The 27,529-nt window shown below is 47.7% G+C and overlaps 1 protein-coding gene and 1 long non-coding RNA gene across 5 annotated transcripts in view; one reads left to right on the forward strand and one right to left on the reverse strand.

The window, feature by feature from the left end:
- Positions 1-18,970, reverse strand: part of PRPSAP1 (phosphoribosyl pyrophosphate synthetase associated protein 1) — a 28,266-nt gene extending 9,296 nt beyond the window's left edge. Inside the window, exons 1-7 of one of the 4 annotated variants that reach the window (XM_023244033.2) lie at positions 18,319-18,970; positions 13,937-13,989; positions 10,795-10,861; positions 3,668-3,840; positions 2,210-2,325; positions 1,700-1,755; positions 770-915 (exon numbers count right to left, since the gene is read on the reverse strand). In XM_023244033.2, the coding sequence (XP_023099801.1) occupies positions 770-915; positions 1,700-1,755; positions 2,210-2,325; positions 3,668-3,840; positions 10,795-10,861; positions 13,937-13,989; positions 18,319-18,488 (781 nt within the window). In that variant the 5' untranslated portion in view covers positions 18,489-18,970. Of the gene's footprint in view, positions 1-769; positions 916-1,699; positions 1,756-2,209; positions 2,326-3,667; positions 3,841-4,071; positions 4,450-10,794; positions 10,862-13,936; positions 13,990-17,938; positions 17,958-18,318 lie in introns of those variants that run through there. The other 3 variants (XM_023244035.2, XM_023244034.2, XM_019818291.3) reach the window with 3 other exon arrangements.
- On the forward strand, positions 6,482-12,719 carry LOC102902088. The gene is made up of 2 exons (XR_441939.4): positions 6,482-7,313; positions 12,506-12,719. It is a non-coding gene; the product is annotated as an uncharacterized LOC102902088 (long non-coding RNA).
- Positions 18,971-27,529: the final 8,559 nt, after the last annotated feature.

The following is a 27,529-nucleotide window of genomic DNA, read 5'->3' on the forward strand; positions in this document are numbered from 1 at the left end:
AATAGATGCAGATTTGAAAAAGAAATAATCTTTGGGGTGCCTGGGTGGATCAGATAGTTGAGCATCCGACTCTTGATTTCAGCTCAGATCATGATCTCACCATTTGCGGGTTGGAGCCCTGCGTCAGGCTCCGCGCTGTCAGCACGGAGCCTGCTCGGGATTCACTCTCTCCCTCTCTCTTTCTCTGCTCCTCCTCTGCGCTCTTTCTCTCTCTCTGTCTCAAAATAAATAAGTAAACTTAAAAAAAAGAAAGAATCTTCTCCCTCTAAAAAGTATATTATATATTATAGTATTGGATGCCGTCATTACCACTCAAAATCCATGGAAAGAAATAGCCTCCACACTGTTGGACTAATTAATAGCAAGTTAGTCAAGTATCAGGTCGAAGGGCTATATTACTAAAGTAAGTGCTAAAAGTTACCTGGATCGCCAAAGACTAGTGCATGATCAGTGGTTGCTACTGTCGACCTGACCAAAGTATAGAAGCGTAAGATTTCACACCATTACTCATACAGCATTTTCATTAGAGCTAAAATTATTCCACACTCTCTGAATGCTAAGTGCCACCCAGATTAGTTCCATTGTCCTCACATGGTCTGTGAATGTAACACAATCTCCTTTTACCAAATGGGAAATCAATGCAATACCATTCAATTACTGGAAATACCAAGATAGCATACATCCATACACGTATTAACTCCTAGCCAGTCACACTACTCCAAACTTTCTTCCATTTACAAGTGAAATAAAAACACAGAGCTAATCTTACGCGGCAACTCCAGGCCCGGGTGGACGGTGGCATTTTTGACCATCGGGGGAGAATGACGACCGTCATCCATGTCCAACTCTGTACACTGGGCTTCTCCGTGGATTACAGCCAACCCCAGACGGAGTCTCTCCGCATATGACTGCGCCCTAAGAGAAAGACGGAAGCAGCAAAATTCACGGGAAGAAAACCCAAGTGTCACTATCTCATTACTCTATTTATCATAAAATGAAAACATCACTCAGGCTTTTAGGGACACACAGGAATTATTTCTACAAATCAGAGGCCTTACTGAGGCCTAGACCAGAACGTTAAGTGCCTCAAGAGGCCCAGGAATTGACATGTGGGCCAGCATCTGCTTCTGGATAATTGTGGTTCTACCCTTTGTCCAATATTGTAACACTCCTAGGGGCGCTTGGGTGGCTCAGTCAGATAAGCGTATGACTTCGGCTCAGGTCATGATCTCACGGTTCATGGGTTCGAGCCCCGCATCAGGCTCTGTGCTGACAGCTCAGAGCCTAGAGCCTGCTTCGGATTCTCTCTCTCCCTCTCTCTCTCTGCCCCTCCCCTCCTCGCACTCTGTCTCTCTTTCTCTCTCAAAAATAAGTAAAACATTAAAAAAACCAAAAACAAAAAAACCCCACTGCCTGAAAAATGCTCATATCCCTTTGTTTTCCTTTTCCTGAGAACCTGAAAGGAAGAACTTCCTTTTCTCCCCCAGGAAGACGGAGTAATTCAGAGACTGGTACGGTTGGGAGACTAGAGACAAAGCTGTGGTGGGGACAAGACACTAATGGGAAGGGGGGTGGGGGGCGTGCACTCAAGCCAACGAGCCTTTCCGGGACACATTATGACAGACCCTAGATTCCAAAACAGCTCATTCTGACTCAGAAGCACCCAAAAGGAATTTTTACAAACGTCTAGCTTCTTTACCTTTTGGCCGCATCAGGAGACTTCGCTACAATGACTGCATTCCTGTAATTTGGGATCTAGATTTGGGGGAAAAATAAGAAAATACTGGAAAGTTATCAAAAATAACACCTGGATGCTGGCATGACACTTTTTCCTCTCCTAACAGTGACCCATACTAGCAATCGGATACGCTAGGATTTCATTTACACATTTAAAATTCTTTTAACACTTATCAATGAACATCATTGCCAAAGTACTGCTACATCAAGAAGCTACATAATTAATTCTTAACACCTTCATTTAAGAAAACATAGGTAAATTGCTAAATATACTTAGAAGGAAATCTATTTTTAACGGCTTTACAAAATATGATCCTCCTCGCCTCTATGCTGACCCTATCCGGCTGCCTGAGGCATGAAGACTTAAGGGAAAGATCATTCGATGTGCCCTTCCATATTGAAATCTGATACCAGAGAAAAACTACATAGGGTCTCTTTTGAGGAAAATGGGGTGTTTGCTTGTGCTCCTCACTTCTTCCTGGATATACTGAAGCAGGAAAGGTGAGGCTCTAAGGTTGTCCACAGGAAAGCTGAAAAAGCCTTGTATTTCCTTTTGATGAAGATCCATAGTGATAATGTGAGTTAAACCTGAAATTTTAAAACAAACAATTACAAAGTTCACCCCTACAAGTTACTGGCTACAGTGGCCACAAACTAGACGCCCACTCCTGTTCCCTAACGGAAGGCTGAAAGCAGGGAACGGATTGCGAACAAACACCGTAAGCTACAGAGACTTTATTTGCGACCTTAACAAAACCGAATGGACTAAACAATGGGTCAAGCCTCATGTGAAAGAGCCTATGCCTTCCACATAGACAAAGAGCGCTAAAGCAGAGAAAAAGTGCTCTCCTTTGCTATCATAACTAGCTTGGTCCCGAAAATGAAGAAAAACCAGACAGAAGCAAAGATATGAATATGGGATTAATAAATACTAGAGAAGTAATGGGTGTAAAAAAAAAAAGATAGTAAGGCCTTGACTAAAGAGTCTAGGAAGAAATGCTAAAAGGCCTGTGGTTGAAGCAGAAGGAATAAGAAAACAAATCCAAAGTAACATACCTATTAGAAGAAAAACTCATGTAACACGAAGATAAGACAGTGGAGTTTGGAACAAGTTCTAAATGTCACATAAGAATGGGTCAAGAAGTATTCTAGAAAAACGAGATACACTCTTACAGTCAACAGTGCTGATCGAAAAAAGGTCCACGTGTAAAAACATTACAAATGGCCAAAGGTCACTGCAAAACTTCTAGGGCAGTATTTCTTGTTCCTCCCCAAAACATTACACATTTGTAGAGAATGGAATTCAAATGTTTTTTCTCAGGACTCAAATATATATTAGAGTTTTTAGGTAAACACGCCAGGCGAAAATCCCAGTAACTAGAAAGTGTTTTTACATTTGATTCGTAGGCCAGAAAGCATGTTACCACTACAAAAACACAGAATGAAAGCAATTAAGTACGAGCTGCTAGACAGAGAGACAATCAGGGAGGGGGGGGAAAAAGAGCATTACTGGAGCAAACTGGAGAAGTAGCAAAAGGAAAACCTGGTTTGAATATTATGCACACGAACACCATTTAGCTAACCGAGGCACATACATAAAACCTAGACCTGGAGCTCAAAAGATCCCCTACGGATGCCAAGATCACAGCTAAAGTTTTCATGGTCAGATGAAATGAAAAGAAGTGACAGATGACGGAAAAGCCCAAGATTAGAGAAGAGACGTGGCACTCAAGTAAGACAAAGAGAAAAGAAAAAGATGAGAATTTACACCTAAGCTCACATATCCCTAACCAGAACTATCAAAAGGGAACAGAAGAAAGTAATTAGTGAGCAACACTTAAAACCGGTCCCGAATTAGCTCTGAGGGAGGGACTACTCTCAAGCAGGAAGAGTCCTAAATGAGCACCCCAAGGTCCGCGTCCACACTCACCTGCTTTCGCCAGCATGGACGCCAGGAGCTTGCACACAATGGAGCCCCTCTTCCTCATCTTGCTCTGCTTGCTGTAGGGGAAGTAGGGGATGACTCCGATAATGTTCCTGGCACAGGCCGTCTTCAGCGCGTAAGCCATGATCAGTAACTCCATCACGGCGGTATTCACATCTCTGAAACAGGTAAAGTTTGTGTTTGGGGGGGAGTTTCATTTACTAACCCCTAAAAGAGATCTGAATGTCAGCGCTGGCACACGGGCCGCCAAGATGGGCGTCACAGGCATTTTTATCGTCACCTAGCTTATGATGGCACTTTGTGAATACAGGGGAAAGGCTGTTAGCTCTTTGCAGCTGTGGTTGTCATCTGTGGTTAGGTAAATCCGTAGCACAGCTACCCACACTCACCTACGCCTGGCTCTTCTGTCAGTGATGCCATCACTGGGGTGGCACGTGAGGCAGACGTCAGCTGCTGGTGGCCAGAGTTAAGCAACACCCGCGGGCACCATCCCAGGCACGGGGGACTCGGCCCCTGCGTCCTGCGAACGCCAAGGGGGGAGGCCCACTGTCCTGCTATGTAGCTGCCATCGCCAGGAAGGATTTGGTCTGTTTGTTCTTCCAGAGGCAGCGGGTAGGGTGGAGGATGGGGAGGTCTTGGAACTAAGTTTTCAAAAATCTCATCCCTTTTTTCTCAAGTACACAGATTCCCAACAGAGGTTACTCAGAGAGAGACAAAGAAAGAAGTATGAATCTGAAAGATATTCAAAGGAAAGGCTACTTTCAATTTTAATGAATGTGGATTGCTACTCTTCGCCAAGGCTGATGGCACCCAAGAAGGGCTCTGCCCTTAAAATAGGTGAGAACCAAAAAACCCAAAACCAGCCAAACACACACACACACACACACACACACACACACACACACACACACACACACACGAGGTGAAAACCTTAGGGCAGAGGGAAGCTCCGAGCTGAGTCCCTTGTGTCACTCCACTCCAGGTCACCTGGGAAGGTCTGAGACTGGAAGCCAAAAGCGGCCCCGACAGGGTCCTCCCTGAGTTTCGTGGAGGCGAGTTCCCAGAGAATCTGAGACAGGGCCCACTGGGCAGGAGACTGGGCCGAAGACTCTGCCCTTAGGGAGGGGCCTGGCGGATGCCTCCTTAGCTGTAGCTTGGAACACACTGGGCTAGCAGAGTGAGTTCAATGGCTGGGGGGAGGTACTCTGCCCTCATAACCCAGTAAGACTACTCTCCCCTGTTCACAAAAAAGAAAAAAAAAGAGGTGAGAGCCTTGAAATCCTTCAGGATGTTCTTCCAATGGTCCTTGGATTATTCAAGAATCGTCAAACACCCTCTCTCTGAAGTCAGGAGTGTATCTCCCTTGCCTTCCTGGGAAAGAGGATCATTTCCCACGTCTTAGTTTCTATCCATGTGCGCAGCCGGCCCTCTGGGGGTCAGTTCTTGAACTGTCTGATACACAGCAGCGACGCCCTCATTTACAGCAAAACAGAAAGCCTGCCATCAACACGGTACCGACTTCGTTGAATAAGATACTCATCATGGAGATTGCTTTCTAGCCTGAAGGGCGGTCGGGCCAATTCCTCTCAGTCTCTGAATTCGTGTGTGTCCCTCTCTCTGAGGGCATCGGTCCTCGGTGCATCTGGGAGTGACACGCTGCAAAGACATCCCTGTGCTCCGACAGCGTTTACTTCCACATTCAACTTCTAGAACTTCCGACCTCACCTTTGTAATTTGGATTTTTCGTAAATATTTCAGGGTTCGGTCACACAAGCATTTCTCCCAGAGCGTGGGTATAACTGACTCAGGGCTCAATTTTGAGACAACTCTGACCTTCCTTCCGGACTGCTGACAGGTTACGGTATTTTCCGGTTATTTCCTTCCTCTGAAATAAACTGGAACATTCTTCCTTCTCATGCTCCCAAACTAATACTGTCCCAAGTCGGGCATCACAAGGTTAGAGGACACACAATCTTTTGGCAATAATCAGGACAAAACATTTACCAAACACTTTCAAGGTACTTCGGAATTTGTTAGACCTGGTCAATGTTAGTTCATTCACATATTCAACAAATATTTATTGAGCAACAGGAATCAGGCACTGTTAGGTGGGGAGTTAAAATGGCAAATGGGGCTGACCACAGGGGAAGAAAATGCCAGAGGCCCACACTGGATCACCCTCGTGGTAATCACGTGTCCCAAGAGGGGGCACGTCTAACTCCATGTTCCCCCTCCCAGACTTTTATTTTTTTTTTATTTTTATTTTTTATTTTTTTTTAATGTTTATTTATTTTTGAGACAGAGAGAGACAGAGCATGAGCAGGGAAGGGGCAGAGAGAGAGGGACACAGAATGTGAAGCAGTCTCCAAGCTCCGAGCTGTCAGCACAGAGCCTGACGCGGGGCCTGAACTCACGAACCATGAGATCATGACCTGAGCCGAAGTCGGACGCTTAACCGCTTGACCGACTGAGCCACCCAGGTGCCCCTCCCCTCCCAGACTTTTAGACTTCATTCCACAGAGGGGAGAGCTGCTCTTCCCCCACTGGATCACCTGAACTGGTGCCTCGTGGGCTCTGAATGTTAAGCTGGAAGGTTACACAGTACCTGGAGGACAGCGTGTAAATAACTCAGGCATCCACATCTAGACTAAACACCAGGCATCACACCTACTACAGCCAAAGTCCTCTTCTGCATATAGACTGCTTGACAATGTTGGAAATACAATTAGAGCTTTCTTAACCTTCCAGGCGTGACACTGTGCGGTGTTGCAAAAGTTCCGCCGGCTGTGGTTTCTTCCATCAGACCTCAATGTCAGCAATATGGTTAGAGTTGAAGTTAATAGATTCCGAAAGAGTATCTGCCCAGGTGGCTGGGCTTTTAGCTGGCTTTGTAATAGCATTTATAACACACAACCATAGGATGCAGTGAGGTTTGGGCAGCACACCTCAAGGCCCGCCCAGATAGTAAGATGTTAACATAACAAAATGAACAATTTTCAAAGAGCCTGGATTTCAGCAAAACTTCCCTTTCACGAATTACTAATTTCTGCCGTGGGATTTCATTTTCTACTTTTTCCTCTTCCTATTGACCTATGCCAAGGGATTCAACATCCTCCAGCCCGAAGCTAAGGAAAGCCTCCCATGCCCCACCCCTTCGGTCAGGAAAGCAACAAAGGAGCCTCTGTCACACTGGCTCTCCCCGTTCCCTGCGGGACACTAGACAAACCGGACAGCAGGCAGTTAATCTGTGGGCTAGCAGGGTGAAGAGAAGCTGGCTGGCAGCCTCTGCTTTGTTTATCTGTTCCCTAAGACTGTTCCAAGTACATCCTGGCTAGTTTTCGTGGTCTTTGTATCTAAGTAGGACAATCTTAATTGTTTACCAACTGACTCGTTTTTCTTTCCCCTAAGATAATCACATCCTATATTAAATTCGACCCTTGTTGCTCTGCCGGTTTCGATAAACAAAGATAAATGAGACACGAGGAAGCAGACATGGTCTGTATACACCGGTCGAACTGCGCAGGACCGCAATGACAGGCCGACGCCATAGATGGAAGGAGTGACAACATGGTGACGGGGTGATATTTACCCCACCTCCGACCCCGCGACTTAATCATCTGAAGCAAATAAGGTATAAATGTTCTTCTCTTTTTTAATTTTTAAAGTTTATTTATTTTTATTTTTATTTATTTATTTTTTTTTTAAATTTTTTTTTCAACGTTTATTTATTTTTGGGACAGAGAGAGACAGAGCATGAACGGTGGAGGGGCAGAGAGAGAGGGAGACACAGAATCGGAAACAGGCTCCAGGCTCTGGGCCATCAGCCCAGAGCCCGGCGCGGGGCTCGAACTCACGGACCGCGAGATCGTGACCTGGCTGAAGTCGGACGCTTAACCGACTGCGCCACCCAGGCGCCCCTAAAGTTTATTTATTTTTAGAGAGAGACAAAGGCAGGGTGAGCAGGGGAGGGGCAAAGAGAGAGAGAGAGAGAGAGAGAGACAGAGACAGAGAGACAGAGGGAGAATCCCAAGCAGGCTCTGCACCGTCAGCACAGAGCCCAATGCGGGGCTCGAACTCACGAAACCGTGAGACCATGACCTGAGCTGAAACCGAGAGTGAGACACCCAACCAACTGAGCCACCCAGGCACCCCGTAAATGTTCTTTTAATGACTCTTCTTACATTACATCAACACACTAGGCCTTGTAACATAAACACGGAAATTGTGCTTCAAAAAACACTCTGTAAGCTTCACATCCTTTTTACTTCCTTCCCTCACTCAGTATGTTTGGAAGCTCCTGGAGTACTGATGTGAAATGTTGGGGTTCGGGAGCAAACGGTCAAGAAAGAATTCTTGAGACGTCTTCAGTGCAAAAAAGGGCTGCTTTATGAAAGCACGGGGACAGGACCTGTGGGCAGAAAGCACTGCACCGGGGTTGTGAGGAGTGGCTGATCATATACTTTCAAGTTGGGAGGGGGGTCAGGGACAGCGTTGAGTCTCGAAGGAATATGGAAGCAAGGTGTCCAGGACCTTGAGGGGCTAGCTCTTATGAGGAAGAGGTCATTGCCTCCAGTAAAACCGCAGTCATGAGACCCTGCAGATGTCTATCAGTAGGCCAAATGCTTGGAGAATGACTGCTAGTCTCTATCTTGGGGCTGGGAGGGGGCAGTTAGAGATAAAGGAAGTTTCCAAAGGGATTTTTTATAGGATCCTGGAGTTTGGACGAACGTCAAGCTAAGACTGCCTCTTGCCTCTAGCAAAGTATTAACGTGGAGGCAGCTAAGCTCCCTGAGGAAGGTCACTCTTCGTGTCTCAAATACCTGTCACGGAGCTGTAAGTTGTGAGGAAGTTCAGTTTTTTTTTCTTTCGCCTTTGTTCTCCACATCAAGTATCAGACATTTAAGTCATGCAACATAGCGGTGCCCGGGTGGCTCAGTCGGTTAAGCGTCTGACTTCAGCTCAGGCCATGATCTCATGGTTTGTGGGTTCGAGCCCTGATCGGGCTCTGTGCTGACAGCTCAGAGCCTGGAGCCCGCTTCGGATTCTGTGTCTCCCTCTCTCTGTCCCTTCCCCGCTCTCTCTCTCCCTCTCAAAAATAAACATTAAAAAAAAATTTTTTTTTAAATCATGCAACATAATCACTTCATTCAGAAAGGCTTTTTGCCATTTCCAAAAAATTGAATCCACCCTCAACAATAAAAAACGTGCGATTACTGGAGCAAAGGGAATATGCTGCGGGCTCTGGAGGGGGGTTTGGAAGGTGAGCCCCACCTCCGGGGCTATTGGTCAGCAGCACCACCAACAGGGGTGATGACATTAGTCTCCCCTGGCGAGCACAATACCAGAGGGCAGCCTCACGGGTGACAAAGGTCCCATGCTCCCGCATTTCGCCCCCAGACAAGACCCTCAGGTCTTCCCCTCATTTAAAAAAAATTTTTTTTTAATATTTATTTTTGAAAGAGGGAGAGGGGAAGAGAGAGAGAGAGAGAGAGAGAGAGAGAGAGAGAGAATGAGCAGAGGAGGGGCAGAGAGAGACAAAGAATCTGAAACAGGCTCCAGGCTCCGAGCTGTCATTACAAATCCCCATGCGGGGCTTGAACCCACAAATGGTGAGATCATGACCTGAGCTGAAGTCAGGTCAACCGCCTGAACCACCCAGGTGCCCCCTCCCCCTCATTTCTAAGGTGCAGCATCGAACAAAAGCACGAGGCAAAAAGAGTGCCAGGACCGGGAGGAAACCAGTACAAAACCAAAATTGCCGGAGGACTAGTGGGCAAAGTTACTATCAAAGTATCTATCAGAGCCGCCTTATCTAACAATACTACAGAGGCATGGATGTTTACACCCAGAAATTCCATTTCTTGGAATCTTCCTATGGAAATACCGGAAACACAAGATGTCCAGGCAGGGTATGTGCTGCAGGCACTCGGGCACAGGCTTCTGAGGACGGATTCACCCCCGTGGGGGAGGGAGGGGCTGAAAGTTCCCACCCTCTATCCTCTGCTGACTTCCCCAGGAGCCCCCCTCTAGTGGTTATCTAGAGGCTTCCCAAAAACCATCTCAATAACATCAGCTCAGGAGTGGCTGTAAGGGGCTTGCTATGAATAACAAAAGACACCTTTATGGCTCTTATCGCTTAGGAAATTCCACAGGTTTTAGGTTTTAGGAGCTCAGCACTGGGAAAGGAAGACCAAATACACACACACACACACACACACACACACACACACACACACACACCTTTTTTTTTTTTTTTTTTAAGATTTTATTTTTAAGCGATCTCTACACCCTGGGGCTCGAACTTACAACCCTCACCGAGATCAAGAGTCGCATGCTCTACCAACTGAGCCAGCGAGGCGCCCCCAAATATATATTTCTTATTACAAGTCACATTTTCACTGAGGCTAAAAGTAGCTTCCATGTGGGATTTGGGTGAAGGATTAAAGAAGATACATGTAAGAGCCTCACCCTGATGGCCTCCGGTGCCATTCTCATCTTTTTTTTTTAATGTTTATTTATTTTTGAAAGAGAGACAGAGCATGAGTGGGAGAGGAGCAGAGAGAGAGAGAGAGAGAGAGAGAGAGAGAGAGAGAGAGAGAGAGGAAGACACAGAATCAAGCTGTGAGATCATGACCTGAGCCGAAGTTGGGTGCTTAACCGACGGAGCCACCCAGGCGCCCCAAGTGCCATTCTTACGACGACCACAGTCTCAGAAATCTCAATAAACCAAGACAGGAAGGTCTGCACTTTCCAGAGACATACACAGATACCATCTACACCAGAGCAGCTTGAAATGGGCCACTATGCAAAAAAAAAAAAAAAAAAAAAAAAAGTGCAAAAACTGTCTTGCAAGGTACACATCGGCAGGGGCCATGCATCGGATTTAACAACAAAAAGCTTTTCGGGGCGCCTGGGTGGCTCAGCCTGCTCCGGATTCTGTGTCTCCCCCCTCACTCTCTGCCCCTCCCCTGCTCATGCTCTGTCTCTCTCTGTCTGTCAAAAATAAATAAGCATTAAAGAAAAAAAAAGAAAACGGAATTGTTGCTTCTATGATAACAGAATTCTATCGCTAAGATTTTTAGAGGAAATCTTACCTCTAATGCTAATCTTACCTGGGTATTGTTTGTATAATGAAAATATCTTGGCCACGAACAGATTCTTTTATTTCAACTCTTGTTTCTGAAAAATAAAAAAAAGTCCAATAGTTTAGGGAAAGCACTTCGTGATGCACTAATTGGGCAGCATATGGACGGAGTCAAGATGAAATCTAAATCAACACTTCACCTAGCGCACCAAAATAATTCTGCAAGAGATCTCAGAATGACAAGCATCCATATAAAAATCGTGAAGCTGAAGGGAAAAAAAAAAAACAAAACAAAAATACGCTAAAAGGCAAAAAAGTAACACAAACAGATCCACATAAAATCTCCGGGTCCAAAAAAGCAAACCCATCACCGAAATAAAGACAGGACGCCTGGGGAAAAGTAAAGAGGTCAAAAGTTAACTGCCTTCTTCCCACAAATGTGGTGGCCTCGGGCCCCGTCCTGAGGTCCCCAAAGTGGAAGACCTGGGCCAAGTAGACGAAGACTGACCCAGGAGAGACAATTCAACGCCAAAGGCTGGGAGACTTTTCAGGCTAATGTGACAGAAAGAGACCAAGAGACGGGGCGCCCAGCTGGCTCAGTAGGTAGAACGCGCGGCTCTTGATCTCAGGGTCGAGAGTTCGAGCCCCATGTTGAACATGGAGCCTACTTAAAAACAACAACAACAGCAAAATAAAAAGGCCCGGAGAGCGAATAGTGGGGTTGGTTAAACCACCTTCTCGTCCTCAGGTCCTTCATCTCAGGAGCTCCCCAGATGCCATCACCATAAATTAAAATTGTCACTGCTAAACAGACTAGCTCGTCTATCTGCTTTCAGCTTTAGGTTTTTGAATACCAGTATCTCCTGACTTGTCTTGACGGTAGATGAAGTTTTTAAAGTCACCAAGTAGAAAGTTACTAAGTGCGGGGGCGCCTGGCTGGCACAGTCGAGCGCGCGACGCTTGACTTCAGGGTCGTGAGTTTGAGCCCCACGTGGGGCGTTGAGATGACTTAAATAAATACAACTTTTTAAAAAAGTGACTAAGGGGCACAGTGACTCTTGATCTCAGCTCAGGTCATGGTATCACAGTTCATGAGTTCGAGCCCCACGTCAGGTTCCGCGCTGATAGTGCGAAGCCTGCTTAGGATTCTGTCTCTCCCTCTCTCTCTGCCCCTTCCCCACTTGTTCTCTCTCTCTCTCAAAATAAATTAATAAACTTAAAAAAAAACCAAGTTTCTAAGTGTGGAAGCGGGATGAAGGATATCTGGGGGTTAATTATACCACACATGGAACTTACAACATTTTGGGCACATGTGTTTTCCACTAAACCGGCCACTAAATCATCTTTCCTTTTTCAAATACCTTCCTTTTTTAGATGCCTGAACATCACTAGGTCTTAGTAATTTACCTCCTCAAGCTACTTACACCACAGATAGTTCTACCTTAGAAAGAAAAAAGGAAGCAAGAATCATAAACCTAAGCTTTCAACTTTGCAAAAATAGTTCCAAACTATTTTTTTTAATTTATTCATATTTGAGAGACAGAGAACGAGTGGAGGAGAGCAGAGAGAGAGGGAGACACAGAATCCGAAGCAGGCTCCAGGCTCCCAGCTGTCAGCACAGAGCCCGACGCCGGGCTTGAACTGTGAGATCACGACCTGAGCCGAAGTCAGACGTTTAAACAAATGAGCCCCCCAGGCGCCCCAGTTCCAAATTATTTTACGTTAACTTGTCTTCACAGGGCATTGTACGGACTGAAGTACACAGCCCCACTAGATTTACGATGCAGCACTCCTAGGACACGGACGATCAACAAAGTGCTTTGAAGCATTATCATTTAATGTCACAATTTTCCACGGAAACTCAGAGGGCAGCAAAAGTGGGTTACCAGCCCAGGATGAGAGTCTACAAGAGAACTGAGAAAAAAATTTAGGCTGAAAGAACTCAAAGCTGGGTTTGTTTGGTTTGTTTTTTATTTTTAATTTATTTATTTATTTATTTATTTATTTATTAAAAAAAATTTTTTTTTTTACATTTATTTATTTCTGAGAGACAGAGAGAGAGAGACAGAGCACAAGTAGGGGAGGGGCAGAGAGAGAGGGAGACACAGAATCCGAAGCAGGCTCCAGGCTCTGAGCCGTCAGCACAGAGCCTGATACGGGGCTCGAACTCACGAACAGTGAAATCATGACCTGAGCTGAAGTTAGACGCTCAACCGACTGAGCCACCCGGGCGCCCCTGGTTTGTTTTTTAATTTTTTTTTTTACATTTATTCATTTTTGAGAGTCAGAGAGACACAACACAAGTGGGGAGGGGCAGAGAGAGAAGGAGGCAGAATCCAAAGCAGGCTCCAGGCTCTGTGCAGACAGACGTGGGGCTCAAACTCACAAACCACGTGAGATCATGACCTGAGCCAAAGTCGGACGTCAAACCTGGTTTTTTTAAAAAGTCATTACTACCTGGTACCAGATTGCTCTAGGTGCCATTTGATGACATAAGGAGACACAGATGTAATGGGCACTTAGCAAACGGAGCCCAATATAGAAGAGAAAACATATTCTTTACATCTCTCCTTTTTTCACTGTGAAATGACAAGACAGTCACATTATCCTGGAAACAGGGGAAGGAGACTTTAAGAAAGAGAACAAAGAAAGAAAGATTTAGAGGCAAGTAGTGAATGATCTTAAAGAAAAATGTTTTCATGTTACACGGGAATAGTATCAGCCTTTTAAAAACATGTCAGTTGAAGGGCTCCTGGGTGGCTCAGTTAAGTGTCCAACACAGGTCATGATCTCACGGTTCGTGAGTTCAAGCCCCACATCGGGCTCTGTGCTGACAGTGTGGGGCCTGCTTAGCAATCTGTTTTCCTCTCTCTGCTCCTCCCCCACTTACACGTGCTTTTCTTCCTAAAAAAGGAAAGAAAAAAAAAAAAACAGACCAACTTGATTTTGGCTCAAGTCATGATCTCCTGTTTCCTGAGTTCGAGCCCCATGTCAGACTCTGCACTGAAGCATGAAGCCCGCTTGGAATTCTCTCTCTCTCTCTCTCTCCCTCTGTTCTTCCCCCTCTTGCTCTCTCTCAAAAATAAATAAACATTAAAAAAAAAACCCACGTCAGTTGACTAAACATAATTTAGAGAACAAAGGATGTTTAAGAAATCGTTTTCACTTACCTCCATTGGTCTCTTGATAGACCACAGATTTCCCCAATTCCGCACCAAGACGCCTATGGGGGGGGAGGGGAGGTAAAGGCAATAAGCTCTTTAAAAAAAAAAACTTCAGTTCCTATGTGTATGTTTAACAAAAAGGCTAAAATAACTAGACTAGCATTCTTTCCCCCAAACCCAGAAAAGTTCAGAAAGTTTAATGCATTAAGAACCACACACCCTCCACTGTTCCACAAGCAGCTTCAAGGGCCCACCATTTTGTAACACGCTGCTCTACTGGGGGGGGGGGGGGGGGAGGGATCCACAGCCAAAGTTTAATGTCTAGTTCATTGATTTCTGAATAACGGTCTTGGAAAACCATTCCCAAACAGACGCGTGGCTACCGACACCGATTCCAAAACCACAAGTCACAGGTAAATGCAATGGCCAAAAGCGAATAGACTTCAGTGCCACTAACCAAATGCAGTGTGAATGTTGCTTGGGATCCTGATTAGAATAAACTAGGCACAAAAAGCCATTTTTGACACAGGGGAGGGAACTATGAACAAGGGCTTGATACTAAATGGTATTAAGGAATTAATGATGTCATAGGTTTTGCTTTTTTTTTTTTTTTTTTAAAGATTTTTATGTAATCTCTATACCCTCTGTGGGGTTCGAACTCACAGCCCCAAGATCAAGAATTACACGCTCCACTGACTGAGCCAGTCAGGTGCCCCGTCATAGGTTTTCCTGGTTATCAGGTAGCATTACCACTTTAGTGAGTGAAATGCTATGATGTGAGGGGGGAATCTGTTTAGAAATACTCCAGCCGCGCACGCAGGACAGCGACGAAGGCCGCTGGGTAGAGGAGGCTGTGGCTTTCTGGTGCTTTGAGGAAACGTCAGATGCAAGGCCTTCTGGCCAAGTGTCTGAGAGTTTAGACTGTGCAGGATTCTTACATCCTAGCGGGCTGCGGCCTTCTCTCCAGGTTGCGGCGGCGGAACCAAGAAAGAAGGCATAGGCAAATTTCTACAGAAATTATGATTCCCTGAGAGATTCTGAGGTGAAGAAGGCTGGTGCCTCTCGGGGTGCAAAGTGGTTTGGGAACGTAAAGAATTTCTTCGGGTTGGGTTCCACGGAAGTTTGTCACTGACCTGGGTTTCCTAACTATGAAACACGGATATTGGGGTATGAAATAGTTTCTCTTGATAAGCAAACAACGAACAAATACTGTGCACAGTATAAATAAATAGAATTATTCCAGTCAAGTCTACAATAGGATATTATTCAGCCTTAAAAAGGAATGAAATTCTGATACATGCTATAATATAGATGAACCCTGAAAAAATGATTCTAAGTAAAAGAAGACACAAAAAGACAAATATTGCATGATTGCATTTATAAGAGGTACTTAGAAGAGGCAAATTCAGACACAGACAGGAGAACAGAAATGACCAGGGATTGGGAGGGAAGGGATCGGGGAGTTAGTGTTTTAAGGGTATGGAGTTTCTGTTCCGGACGATGAAAAAGTTCTGGAAATGGATACTGGTGACAGCCACACAACACTGTAGATGTATTTACTGAGTTGTACGCTTCAAATGGTTAAATGGTGTGGTGCTGGGGTGGCTCAGCTGGTTAAGCGTCTGACCTCAGCTCACATCATGATCTCGTGGTTTCGGGGTTTGTCAGCCCGCGTTGGGGCTGACCGCTCAGAGCCTGGAGCCTTCTTTGGACTCTGTCTCCCTTGCTCTCTGCCCCTCCCCCGTTCGCACTCTGTCTCCATCTCTCTCTCAAAAACTGAATAAACATTAAAAATATTTTCAAAAAAAGGTTAAATAAATGGTACATTTTAAGTTATGTGCATTTTACTGTAATTAAAAAAAAAAAATCCTTGGGGGGTACCTGGCTGGCTCAGTCGGTACAGCAAGCAACTCTCGACCTCCGGGTCATGAGTTCAAGTCCCACATTGTGTATAGAGCTTAGTTCACATATTTTTTTTTTTAAGTTTCTTTGAGACAGAGAGAGCATGTGTGCAGGAGCAGGGGAGGGGCAGAGAGGGAGAGAATCCCAAGCAGGATCCCTACCATCAGCATGGAGCCTGATGTGGGGCTTGAACTCATGAACCCTGAGATTATTATCTGAGCCCAAATCGAGAGCCAGATGCTTAACCGACTGAGCCACCCAGGCATCCCTAGAGCTTAGTTTAAAAAAAAAAAAAAAAAAAAAAAAAAAAGAAGAATCTAGCCCCCCAAAAAGTGAGAGATAGGTAAAGTAAATGAAATAAGACTAACAAAAAGTTGTTAAATTGAAGCTAGATGAAGGGGGTTAATTATAACACGTATGTAACTTACACACATCCTGGGAATCCAGCACACCTAACCTTTCTACTGATTCAAGTGTATAACCAAAAGTGTTTGAAAATCCCTGCTTGGAAGTTCAGATCCAAAAGCAGTCATGGAAATAAAATATCCTAACGTCAGGGACCTTCACACTTTGCTCAGTGGTAAAAGCCTTTTTTCAAATAAAGTCTTACTCAGAAACTCAACATATGAAACAGATAAAGGAAGTATTTACAAATATTATTTACAGTAATTTAAAACATTTCTGGGGGTGCCTGGGTGTCTCAGTCGGTTGAGCGTCCGACTTCGGCTCAGGTCATGATCTCGCAGTTCACGAGTTCAAGCCCCGCGTCGGGCTCTGTGCTGACAGCTCAGAGCCTGGAGCCTGCTTTGGATTCTGTCTTCCTCTCTCTCTGCCCCTCCCCCACTCATGTTCTGTCTCTCTCTGTCTCAAAAATAAATATAACCATTAAAAAAAATTTTTTTAATAAAAAAATAAAAATAAAACATTTCTGGGGGCGCCTGGCTGGCTCAGTCCAAAGAGCGTGGGACTCTTGATCCCAATTGGGGTCGTGAGGTTGAGACCCACGTTGGGGGTAGTGATTACATTAAAATTAAAATCTTTAAATATTTCTGGAACAAGGCAGAGAAGAACCTATCATTAAAAGAAAAAAGCAAAACCATTGACCTTTTAAACGTGCCCTCCTCCATCTGCTTTCTCTCAGCAAGGTCACTGTGGTGAATTTGACCCAAAACAAACATGAGCTTTATATTTAAAGTTAGCATTTTAGTTGGCCTCAAAAAGCCAACAGTTATCAGGGGTTAGAAACAGAAACTAGGTAGTAGATTGCAAAAGGATTTACTCTTCTAATGTCACTTAAAACCCCCAACTGAAAACAAAATAGGCATTGCTGAGAAAATAGGACGGAAGTTTCCCTTCGACATTTCCATCTAGAATCCAAAATTATATCCTTGCGATTATTCATCAACTCTGAAAAATCCAGAGAAACTCTAATGCAAAACTGTTTCAAGATATAAAAATGACTTTAAACGTTAAAAAGCAAGCTATTCATTTTTATACCTTAGGTTTGTAACAAGTTTATCTGGAAAGGGTTCCTAAGGCTCTTCCTTTGCATTAGAGCTCTGGGACTCTCCAAGAGCCAACTAGAAAAGAGTTATTATTCCGAGGGCCACTGTGAGCCTCTGCTCAGCTACAAGCTTTATCTACATTATTTTGTTCCTGCTCACGATGTTCCTGCCCGGTAGATAACAGCGCCGTCCCTATCTTACCAATGGAATTCAGGAAAATCAAGTCTCTTGCCCAGTGCCCCAGGGTTAGTAAGTGGCAAGACTGGGGAAAGACATCTCAGGGCTGTCAGACCCCAGAAGCCACCTGAGATCACAGGCTTCCTTGGGTTAAAAACACACGGAAGGGCAAAGAGCTCCCTTCAAATGACTGCTCGAATCCAAAGCTGACTTAAGAAAATACGGTTAGACTTATTTCTATCAGCAACTCTGACAAATCTGCTCCCCTGGAGTTGTCCTGTCCTCGCTGCTCTCTCCGCCACCCCTGCTAGGGTTGGTGCACCCGGCGCCTGCCACCTGCAAGGCCCTCCCGCCGCCCCCCGCCCCCGCGCAGCCCCCCTTCCGGGCGCAGCGCCCCCCATCGCCGGGTCAGCGTGTTACAGACCGGGGACCTGCGGGCCTCGGGCCCACCGAGGAGACCGGGGAGTGGCGATGACCCGCCTCCGAGGTCAACTCCCACTGTGGGGCAGGGGGCCGCACCCAGGGTCCCCCTCCGGGCCCTGCCTGCGGGGCGACGGCAGCCTCGCCCCTGCCCGGGAAGTGGGAGTGGGGCGAGCGGTGCCGCGCAGCCGACGCGGGGAGAAGTCAGAGTCCGCCGATCGCGTCTCGGGTGCAGAATGGCCACCCGCAAGGGTCGGTCCGGCCCGGAACAGGCGGGCCCGCGGCTCCGCGGCCCGGGTGCAGGGCGGCGCCGAGGGGAAGGGGCGTCGGGACGCCCCCCCCCCCGCCCCCGCCACGGCCAGGGGCCCCGCCCCGCCCCCTTACTCGGTTATGCGCTTGGCCAGCTCGGTGCAGGCGGCCGTGGAGTTGGCCGAGAAGACCCGGTAGCCGGTGCGGGCGGCGTTCATGGCCGGGCGGGCGGCGGGGCTGGCTCGCGGGGCGCGGAGAGTCGAGGACGCCGAGAGCGGGGGCAGCAGCAGCAGCTTCTTGGGCATCGTCCGGCCCGAGGCGCGGTTACAGCCGGCCGGCGCGGGGCGGCGCCCGGAGCGGCTGCGGCTGAGGCGGCCGCGAGGCCGGGATTCCGGCTGGGGAAGGGGAGAGGCCCGAGACCCCCCACGTCCACGTACGCGAGGCCACCAAAGGCTGGGGCAGAACCCACGCTCGTGGCGACCGGCGTTGCAGCCGCCTCAGAGCCAGTGGCGAAGCCGCCGCCCCCTCTGGGAATTGGAGAGGCGCCGGCTAGAGCGCCCGCGGAGCCGCCATCTCAGATGAGGGCAGGGCGGTGGGCAACTCTTTGAAAGCTTGTTCTGCCGAGAGGAGGCTCGCGGATCGCCCCGCCGCTTGCTTTTGTCGCTCCCACCGGAGCTCTTTTGCGCTCACATTCCGGGGCGGTGCGGCCTGACTTGGTAGTGGTCCCCGCCGTTTCCAGCTCTTCTGCCAGGATCCAAAATGTCTGCGTCCGAGGAGGGTGACCATCTAGCCCCGCGCCTCTATGCTAACACAGCCAGAGCGCCCAGCTGGGATTGATTTGAAAAGCGGAGGGCGGGATTGTTTTCCGCCGGTCGCGGGCAGTGCTGGAACGCCACCGAGGTGGTGTGTGTCCCGGAGCCTGATCTTTATTCCCCAAACGGACCCTAGCCTCGTATCTGCACTCAAGGCAAAGTTCCCTGAGCGGATCAAAGCTACTCCTGCCAATTACTGCTTTGCTCTCAAGCGCAAAAGCCCTTCCTCCTCTCCCACATGCTCCGGTCCCTCAAAGACCTACTCCGTGTAGCATCGGCTCCGCGGAGTCTCGCCAGATCACCTCAATCACACTCAGCCACCCTCCGCCCCCCGGACTGTACCGTGGACGGAACCATGCATAGTTGCTTGTGTTTTGATTTACCGTTGTGAATTCCCAGCTAGGATGTAAACGCTCTTTGGGCAAGATCGTGAGTCACTTAGCGCTTGGGATTGCCCAGGGTCTAGGGCAGTGCTCTGGGTTCCAGATGCAGGCAATCAGTACATGTTGAGTAACATCCAAGAAGAAAAGTGAAAATCGAAGGCTTTGTGTTGCTGGTTACCAGCTGCCCCAAGACTAGGGAGGGAGGCAGGTGGAGTGCTTCTCACACGCACAGTACCAGCTTCTGAAAATGTCTCTTAGGGACTCCGCCTGTTGTAACATTGGGCCAGAGGGAACAGTGGATTGTGACTTATCACCTCAAGAAGCCTCACAATCCTGAAGATTCAGGATTTGGAAATCTGCAGCCGTCTGATCCACATTTGGCTGGCTCTCCAGAATTACTGCCCCACCCACCCCCTCTCTCCTTGGGGTAGGTTAAATTAAAAAAAAAAAAAAAAGTATGTGAGCTAAATAGCCTGGGCCAAATTATGGTTAACCATAAGCCTTGTTATCTTCTAGAACAGAAGGAAATCACTTCCTTTCACATTTTCCTATCTATATCCCCCAGAACCCTTGTACCATCTTCATTTTTTCAGGTCTCCTTGGAACTGTGCTGCTTCCTCTATTCCCGCTGTGACTGATCATAACCTTGAGTTGATTTCCCAGCCAATAAATCCTGGAGTTAACTTTTACCCCTTTCATTCCCCCCGCCCCCACCTCCCATTTCTACATCTATCCACTTATCCATACGTTAATGGTTACTGAGCACCTATTTGCCACGCCCTTTTTAGGTGTTTGGGATACTTAAGAAAAAACAAAAAAGCTCCTATCCTGAGGGTACAATCTAGCAGGGGAAGAGAGAGAAAAAGTGAACAGGGGCTGGGCGCCTGGGTGGCTCAGTCTGTTAAGTGCCTGACTCTTGATTTCGGCTCAGGTACGATCTCCAGGTTTGTGAGTTGGAGCCCCACATCGGGATCTACACTGACAATGTGAAGCCTGCTTGGGATTCTCTCTGCCCCCCTCCTCTGCTCTCTCCCTCCTTCCCTCCCTCTTTCTCTCTCTCTCTCTCAAAATAAATGAATGAATGATTGAATACATACATAAAATAAGCCTCAAAAAATAAAAGCAATTAGATCTTTAAATTTAAAAAAGAAAAATGAACATTTGGGTTATACTGTTGAAAGTTTTGGGGGCACCTAGGTAGCTCAGCTGGTTGGGCATCTGACTCTTGATTTTGGCTCAGGTCATGATCTCTTGGTTCGTGAGATCAAACCCCACACTGGCCTCCACACTGACAGTGGGGAGCCTGCTTGGGATTCTCTCTCTCTCTCTCTCTCTCTCTCTCTCTCCCTCCCTCCCCCTCACTCGCACATGCCTTCTCTCTCTCAAAATAAATAAACATTTTTTAAAAAAGGTTTCCCCAGTTTCTTTTTTTTCTTTTTGTAGATTTTTTTTTAAGTAATCTCTACACCCATGTGGGACTCGAACTCACAACCCTGAGATCAAGCGCTCATACCCTACTGATTGAGACAGCCGGGTACTCTTCCCCCCCCACTCCTGTTTCTTTTCCTTTTTTTTTTTTTTTAACTTTTTAAAATGTTTATTGTTGACAGAGAGAGAGAGACAGAAACGGAATGTGAGTGGGGGAGGGGCAGAGAGAGAGGGAGACACAGAATCCAAAACAGGCTCCAGGCTCTGAGCTGTCAGCACAGAACCCGATATGGGGCTTGAACCCACAGACCCACAGACCCCGAGATTATGACCTGAGCCGAAGTCAGAGGCTTAACTGACTGAGCCACCCAGGCGCCCCTCCTCCAGCATTTTTAACCCACCCTCCACATCTGCGCCCCAGATCCCCTGGTTAAAGGTCTCTGGGGCTTTCCACTGCCTGCAAGATGGAACTTCTCAGCCAGATCTGGCCCAGGTCTCCGAGCCCAGATCCTGTTTCCCACTGTAGGCCCCACTCTGGGTGTGTGGATTCCGGAACAGTTTGCCACTTGTTGAAAATAATGTAGTTTCTCGTGGCTGAGAAACTTTGCAGTTGCCGCTGTGATTTCTTCTTCTTCTTCTTCTTTTTAAGTTTATTTATTTATTTTGAGAGAGACAGAGACACTGTGAGTGGGGAGGGGCACAGAGAAAATCCCAAGGGGGCTCATGAAAGTCGCGAAACTCTGAGATGATGACTCTGTCCTATGTGTCTCATGCTACTTTCTGCTGGGTTACTTGGAGCCTTGCCAGGGATTTGTACGGTTTAGGAGTCGGTCTGCAACTGCAAAATAATTTGTTCGTGGAACTGTGCGGTTCGGGCCTCTCCGAGCATTTGCCCCCTGGAGTCCCAGCCACTCTGGTGGCTCAGATTCTGACATCTCTCTCTTCAGCTAAAACTTCTGCTTTCTGCTTGGACTTTACTGACCCTGGTTCACCCCCGCAGTGTGGACGTGAAGACCCCCTCAGGGCAAAGGCCAAGTGACTGGAAACTTTCTTCAGTGACTTTGCCCCCATTAAGGATCCCAGCTCTCATGACTTCTCTTCCCTGGGTGCTCTGTAGTGCTGTCTATTGAACAGGAGTTTCGTATGTTTGTCCAGCTTTTATTAGGTGGAGAGATTAGTTTGATACCTGCTTCTCTGTCATGGGTGGAACCAGAAGTCCTGAGTGTCTTTGGACGTGACATCTGGACTGAGAAGGCCCATTCCCAAGATCATGCAACTGGAAAACTTTTTTTTTTTAATTTTTTAAAATGTTTATTCATTTTTGAAAGAGAGAGAGAGAGAGTGTGTGTCTGAGTGGGGAAAGGGCAGGCGCAGACACAGAATCTGAAGCAGGCTCCAGGCTCTGAGCCGTCAGCACGGAGACTGACGCGGGGCTCGAACCCACGAACTGTGAGATCACGGGGGGGGGGGGGGGGGCGGCGCCTGGGTGGCTCAGTTGGTGGAGCGTCTGACTCTTGATTTCGGCGCAGGCCGCGAGATCGAGCGCTGTGTTGGATTCCGTACTGAGCGTGGTGAAGCCTGTTTAAGATTCTCTCTCTCCCTCTGCCCCTCCCCTGCTCACTCACTTGCGCTCTCTCTCTAAAAAAATAATAAATAGATAAATAAATAAATAAATAAATAAACTAAAAAAAAAAAGAAGAAGAAGAAGAAGAAATGACCTGTGTGGGGCGCCTGGGTGGCTCAGTCAGTTGAGTGTCGGAATCTCGACTTCAGCTCAGGTCTCAATCCCAGGGTTGTGGGATCGAGCCCCAGGTCGGACTCCATGTTGAGCGTGGATTAAAATTCTCTCTCTCTCCTTCTGCCCCTCCCCACTTCACTCTCTTGCTCTCTCTAAAAAATTAAAATTTACCAAATTTACAAAAACCGATCTGTGTGTGTTTCTGTGCCAAGTGCGAGCTGCCAGGTCTCAGCCCTCAGGCATCCTCACTGCTCACGCGACTGGGGTTTCAGACTGCGACCCCTGCAGGTCACACAACCCGGAAAAGCCGGGGAGTGAAAACCCAGCCCCTCGCCGCTCCCTGGGGACAACACTGTCTCCCAGGGCTCCCCGGCTGTCCTCGGCCATAACCTGTGCAGTCACACAGCCCCCCTTTTGCCATCTTCTTTCTCTTCCTGTGTCCCCCCCCCCCCCCCCATTGCTGCTTCCTGGCTTTGCTTCCCACGTAAACCACTCACATGTTCTTGTCTCAGTGCCTGCTTCTGGGCGGCCTCAAGCTAAGACAAGGTTGTACCTCCAAAGCTTCTACTCATTTCTTTCTTCCTTGGGCAAATTCCTAAGGGTCTGCAACGGTTCATTTGATGTATCAATTTGGCTGGGCCATGGTGCCCAGGATGAACATTTGAATTTGGTGGATTCTGAGTAGATTACCTTCTGTCATGTGGGTGGGCCACATCTAATCAGCTGAAGGTCTGAAGAGAACACAGATTGACCTCCTGGAGCAAAAGGGAATTCTGCCAGCAGCTGGTCTTTGGACTCAAACTGCACCTCTTTCTTGAGTCTCCAGTTGGCCAGCCTCCCCCCATCAGTCGTGGATGCACATATATATATACAATGATATATACACAATGCTTGTACCGTATATAAAATTGGCTCTGTTTCTCTGGAGAACTGTGACTAATGCAGGGTCTGAAGTTAGGAGAAAGGGGCCTCTGCTCATTTTGTAAAGAATGTCCTCTCTGGGGGCGCCTGGGTGGCTCAGTCGGTTGAGCGGCCGACTTCAGCTCAGGTCATGATCTCACGGTCCGTGAGTTCGAGCCCAGCGTCGGGCTCTGTGCTGACAGCTCAGAGCCTGGAGCCTGTTTCAGATCCTGTGTCTCCCTCTCTCTGACCCTCCCCCGTTCATGCTCTGTCTCTCTCTGTCTCAAAAATAAGTAAAAGTTAAAAAAAAAAAAAAAAAAAAAAAGCATCGTGATTTAAAAAAAAAAAAAAAAAGAATATCCTCTTTGAAGTTGGAAGGGAGACTTCTCTTGACCAGTTTCAATTTTTGTTGGTTTGTTTGTTTGTTTCTCTGGCAGACCTGGTTCATCCTTAGGTCCCAGATCTGCTGAACGTTTCCTGCAGGAACAAAACAGCTCTGGTCAGCACAAAATGACGTTTCCCATATTCAGACCAATTTCAATTTTCAAGTCTAAAAACAATGCTGCCGCTGTTGAATGGGCCGCAGATTCAGCAGGAGCGGTAGAAACGTGATCTCCTCTGTTCTTACAAACGTGTAGACCAAGGGGGCACAGGTTCAGATTGGACGGGAAGACTTGGCCAAGAATGGTCTGGACAAGACAAAGAGAGGTATGTCTGGGATTGCTCAGCCTTCTCCCCCGAGGGACGGGCAAGGTCATCTCTGCAACCAAAGAGAACATTTCGGGCAACGATGCGGGACTTTTGCCTCCACCTTGCGCCGCTCCAACTTGAACTTGGGAAAAATACGAGGCCTTTCTCTGTTTTCGTTCCACGAGCAGGCCTCAGCAAGCTGAGAAGGAATGATCTTTATTTCTAAAAATAATACCAACTTGGATCTCTGAGCCGAATCTCGCAACGGGGCACCAGAAACCATGCTGGGGCAAGAGCAGAATATTGAGCAGACAGAGCCAAGCACGCAGGGAGTGACCCTTCCCAACTTCTGCAAGGACAGTGGTAGCGCGAGGCTGCTGGGATGGCCGCTGGAAAACCCGAAATGGAATCTCAGTGCAGGGTGTTCAGTAGGACAGAAGCCACCTATCTATGATGGGGTTTTCAGTAGCTCTTGGTGGAGGCCTTTGGAGGCACGTACAGGGTCTCACAAATACCCATACATCATCGAAGACTTTGGTTCAAGTAGAAACCATCTGGTGCTTTCTAGTGCCTTCTAGAGCTTCTGCAGGAGCTCCTGCCAAACAAGAGAAGATTCCTTGCCCACATCACCAGATTTCTAGCAGCACTAGCAAGATGGGATCAAAGAGAGACATGGAGCGGGGAGAGAAGCCAGGGGCAGAAGAGGCTGAGAGGGTAGGAGATGAACATTACGGAGACAGGCTATAACAACTCACGGGCCAAATAACTGAGAAAGTCACAAGGTTCCTGGCTTGAAGAATGCCAAATTTCAGGTTCAAGAGGATCTGGGCTCTACAACAGCTAAAATCTGCAAACAGTACAAATGTCCAAGAGTAGCTACGGTCCATTCACAAACTGGGACTTTATTGGGGTGGGAGAGAGAAAGAGAGAGAGAGGGAGAGGGGCAGAGAGAGAGAGAGAGAGAGAGAGTGTGTGTGTGTGTGTGTGTAATGCCCCAAGGACTCTCCGCGAGGCCGCCGGTGCACAGAATGGGCATTGTCTTTGGGAACCAGACTCAGGGAGGCAACTCTTATCATCTGCATGACCTGGAGAAAATCATTATGTCTTTGCCTCTGTTTTTCTTCTCTACAGTGGGGATAATAACAATTGCTACCTAGAAGGGCTTTGCGATGGTTAAGCTTGTTAATACATGTCAAGCACTTAAAACGGGGTCTGGCGTATATGAGTCATTGAGTGAAGAGAGTGGGAAAGTGTTTACACATACTTATTAGAAGGCAATCAGGAAAAGGAACCACATTCATTATTTTAACAAAGACTTAACACAGAGAATTGGTGAAATGGATATTGCGGGACAAAAATGGCAGAAAGGAGACGCTGGGGGAAGGGAGAGAGAGTAACGGCAGGGATCAGTGGCCCCACCTCGGCGCCTGGCGACAGTGGATTGGAGGAGGAGTGGGACCCTTAGCAGTTGATTGAAGGTAGGTCTGGGGGCGCTCGGCTGGCTCCGTCGATAGAGCATGCAGCCCTTGATCTCAGGGTTGTGAGTTTGAGCCCCACCTTGGGTGTAGAGATTACTCAAAAGAAAAATCTTTAGGGGCGCCTGGGTGGCGCAGTCGGTTAAGCGTCCGACTTCAGCCAGGTCACGATCTCGCGGTCCGTGGGTTCGAGCCCCGCAACAGGCTCTGGGCTGATGACTCGGAGCCTGGAGCCTGTTTCCGATTCTGTGTCTCCCTCTCTCTCTGCCCCTCCCCCGTTCATGCTCTGTCTCTCTCTGTCCCAAAAATAAATAAACGTTGAAAAAAAAAATTAAAAAAAAAAAAAAAAGAAAAATCTTTAGAAATAGACGCACCTGGGCGGCTCAGTCGGTTAAGCTTCCAACTCTTGGTCTCAGCTCAAATCACGATCTCACGGTTCATGGGTTCGAGCCCCGCGTTGGGCTCTGTGCTGATGAGCACGGAGCCTGCTTGGGATCCTCTCTCTCTCTCTCTCTCTCTCTCTCTCTCTGCCCCTCCCCCACACATGTGCACTCTCTCTGTGTTGCAAAATAAATAAACACTAGAAAAAATACTCTGATAAAAAATAATCTTTAAAAATAAAGGTAGGCCCGAATGAAAGTGTGGCGGTAGGTGGGAGGAAACAGGACAGTTAGGCACACCAGACTTCGGCATTGGAGAAACGGTGTGTGGTCCAGCAGCAGCTGTAAGAGTCGGGGCTGAGGGTGAAGAATGTTCTAGGTCAGAGACAGATTGTGGCAGGGGTCCAGTTCCCAGATCCCGGATCCCAAGGTCCTACGCATTCTCAGAAGTAGTGGGAGCCGAGAAGATGGTGAGCGAGGACCCGAGATGTCCCAGATGAGAAGAGGGGGAGGCCCTCACCCCCACAGCAGAGCGTCAGAGCAGGGACAGTTTCGCAGGAGGGAGACGGGTGGTTTGGAGGCTGTGTGGGGAGCCAGTGGGGTGAGGCCAGCTCATCCCTGCCTGTCAGGAGAGGAGGCAGGGCACCCTCTGACCCATGAGGGGGCAGCTTTAGGGCCCGAGGCGCCTGCCCTCAGGTGTGGTTTCTACTGGTTCACCTGGGCCGGTCTCCAACCCACGCACCTGTGTTTCTTCCTCTGTAAACCAGTGGTCACAACACTACCTGCCTTAGAGTTACGAGATGCTGTGTGTGTGACAAGGTGGAGGGAGGGGCCCAGTGGGATCTCTCCTGTTCTCCAGGTATTACCAGACTCCACCACCAAGGAGAAAATGCACCCCAGATTTTAAGTTCAGAAGACTCCAGCTGGTGGGCTAGCTGACCCTATAAACCCTGCGTGTAATCAAGAACTCGGCTGGGGGGGTGGGGGGGCGCCTGGGTGGCTCAGTCGGTTAAGCGTCCGACTTCAGCTTGGGTCATGAACTCGTGGTTCATGAGTTCGAACCCCACGTCGGGCTCTGTGCTGAGCGCCTGGAGCCTGCTTCAGATTCTGTGTCTCCTCTCTCTCTCTCTCTCTGCCCCTCCCCTGCTTGTACTCTGTCTCTCTCTGTCTCAAAAAAATAAATAAACATTAAAAAAAGAGATTAAAAAAAAAAAAAAAAGAACTTGGCTGGCCTTCATCCCCAGGTCCTGAGAGGTCACCTCTAAATCCTTGGAATTTCCCGAAAGATAGGAATGTCTGCTATTCATGCTGGGCTCCCCAATCCCGCCAGAGAGTTTATGATAAACCGCGTGATATGAGCTCAACCTGCCGGAAGGAGAGGGGGCTGGAGATGGCATTCGGACGAAGGTCAAGAAAGGAATCAAAGTGCCTATGCGACGAAACCCCAATAAAAACTCTTAGGTCCCAAAGCTGGAAGGGCCTTCCTGGTTGGCGTTTCTCTGTAGATGGTCACATGACGACGTGCAAGAACGTGTGACTC

Source organism: Felis catus, chromosome E1 (genome assembly GCF_018350175.1).
Source record: "Felis catus isolate Fca126 chromosome E1, F.catus_Fca126_mat1.0, whole genome shotgun sequence".
NCBI lineage: Eukaryota > Metazoa > Chordata > Mammalia > Carnivora > Felidae > Felis > Felis catus.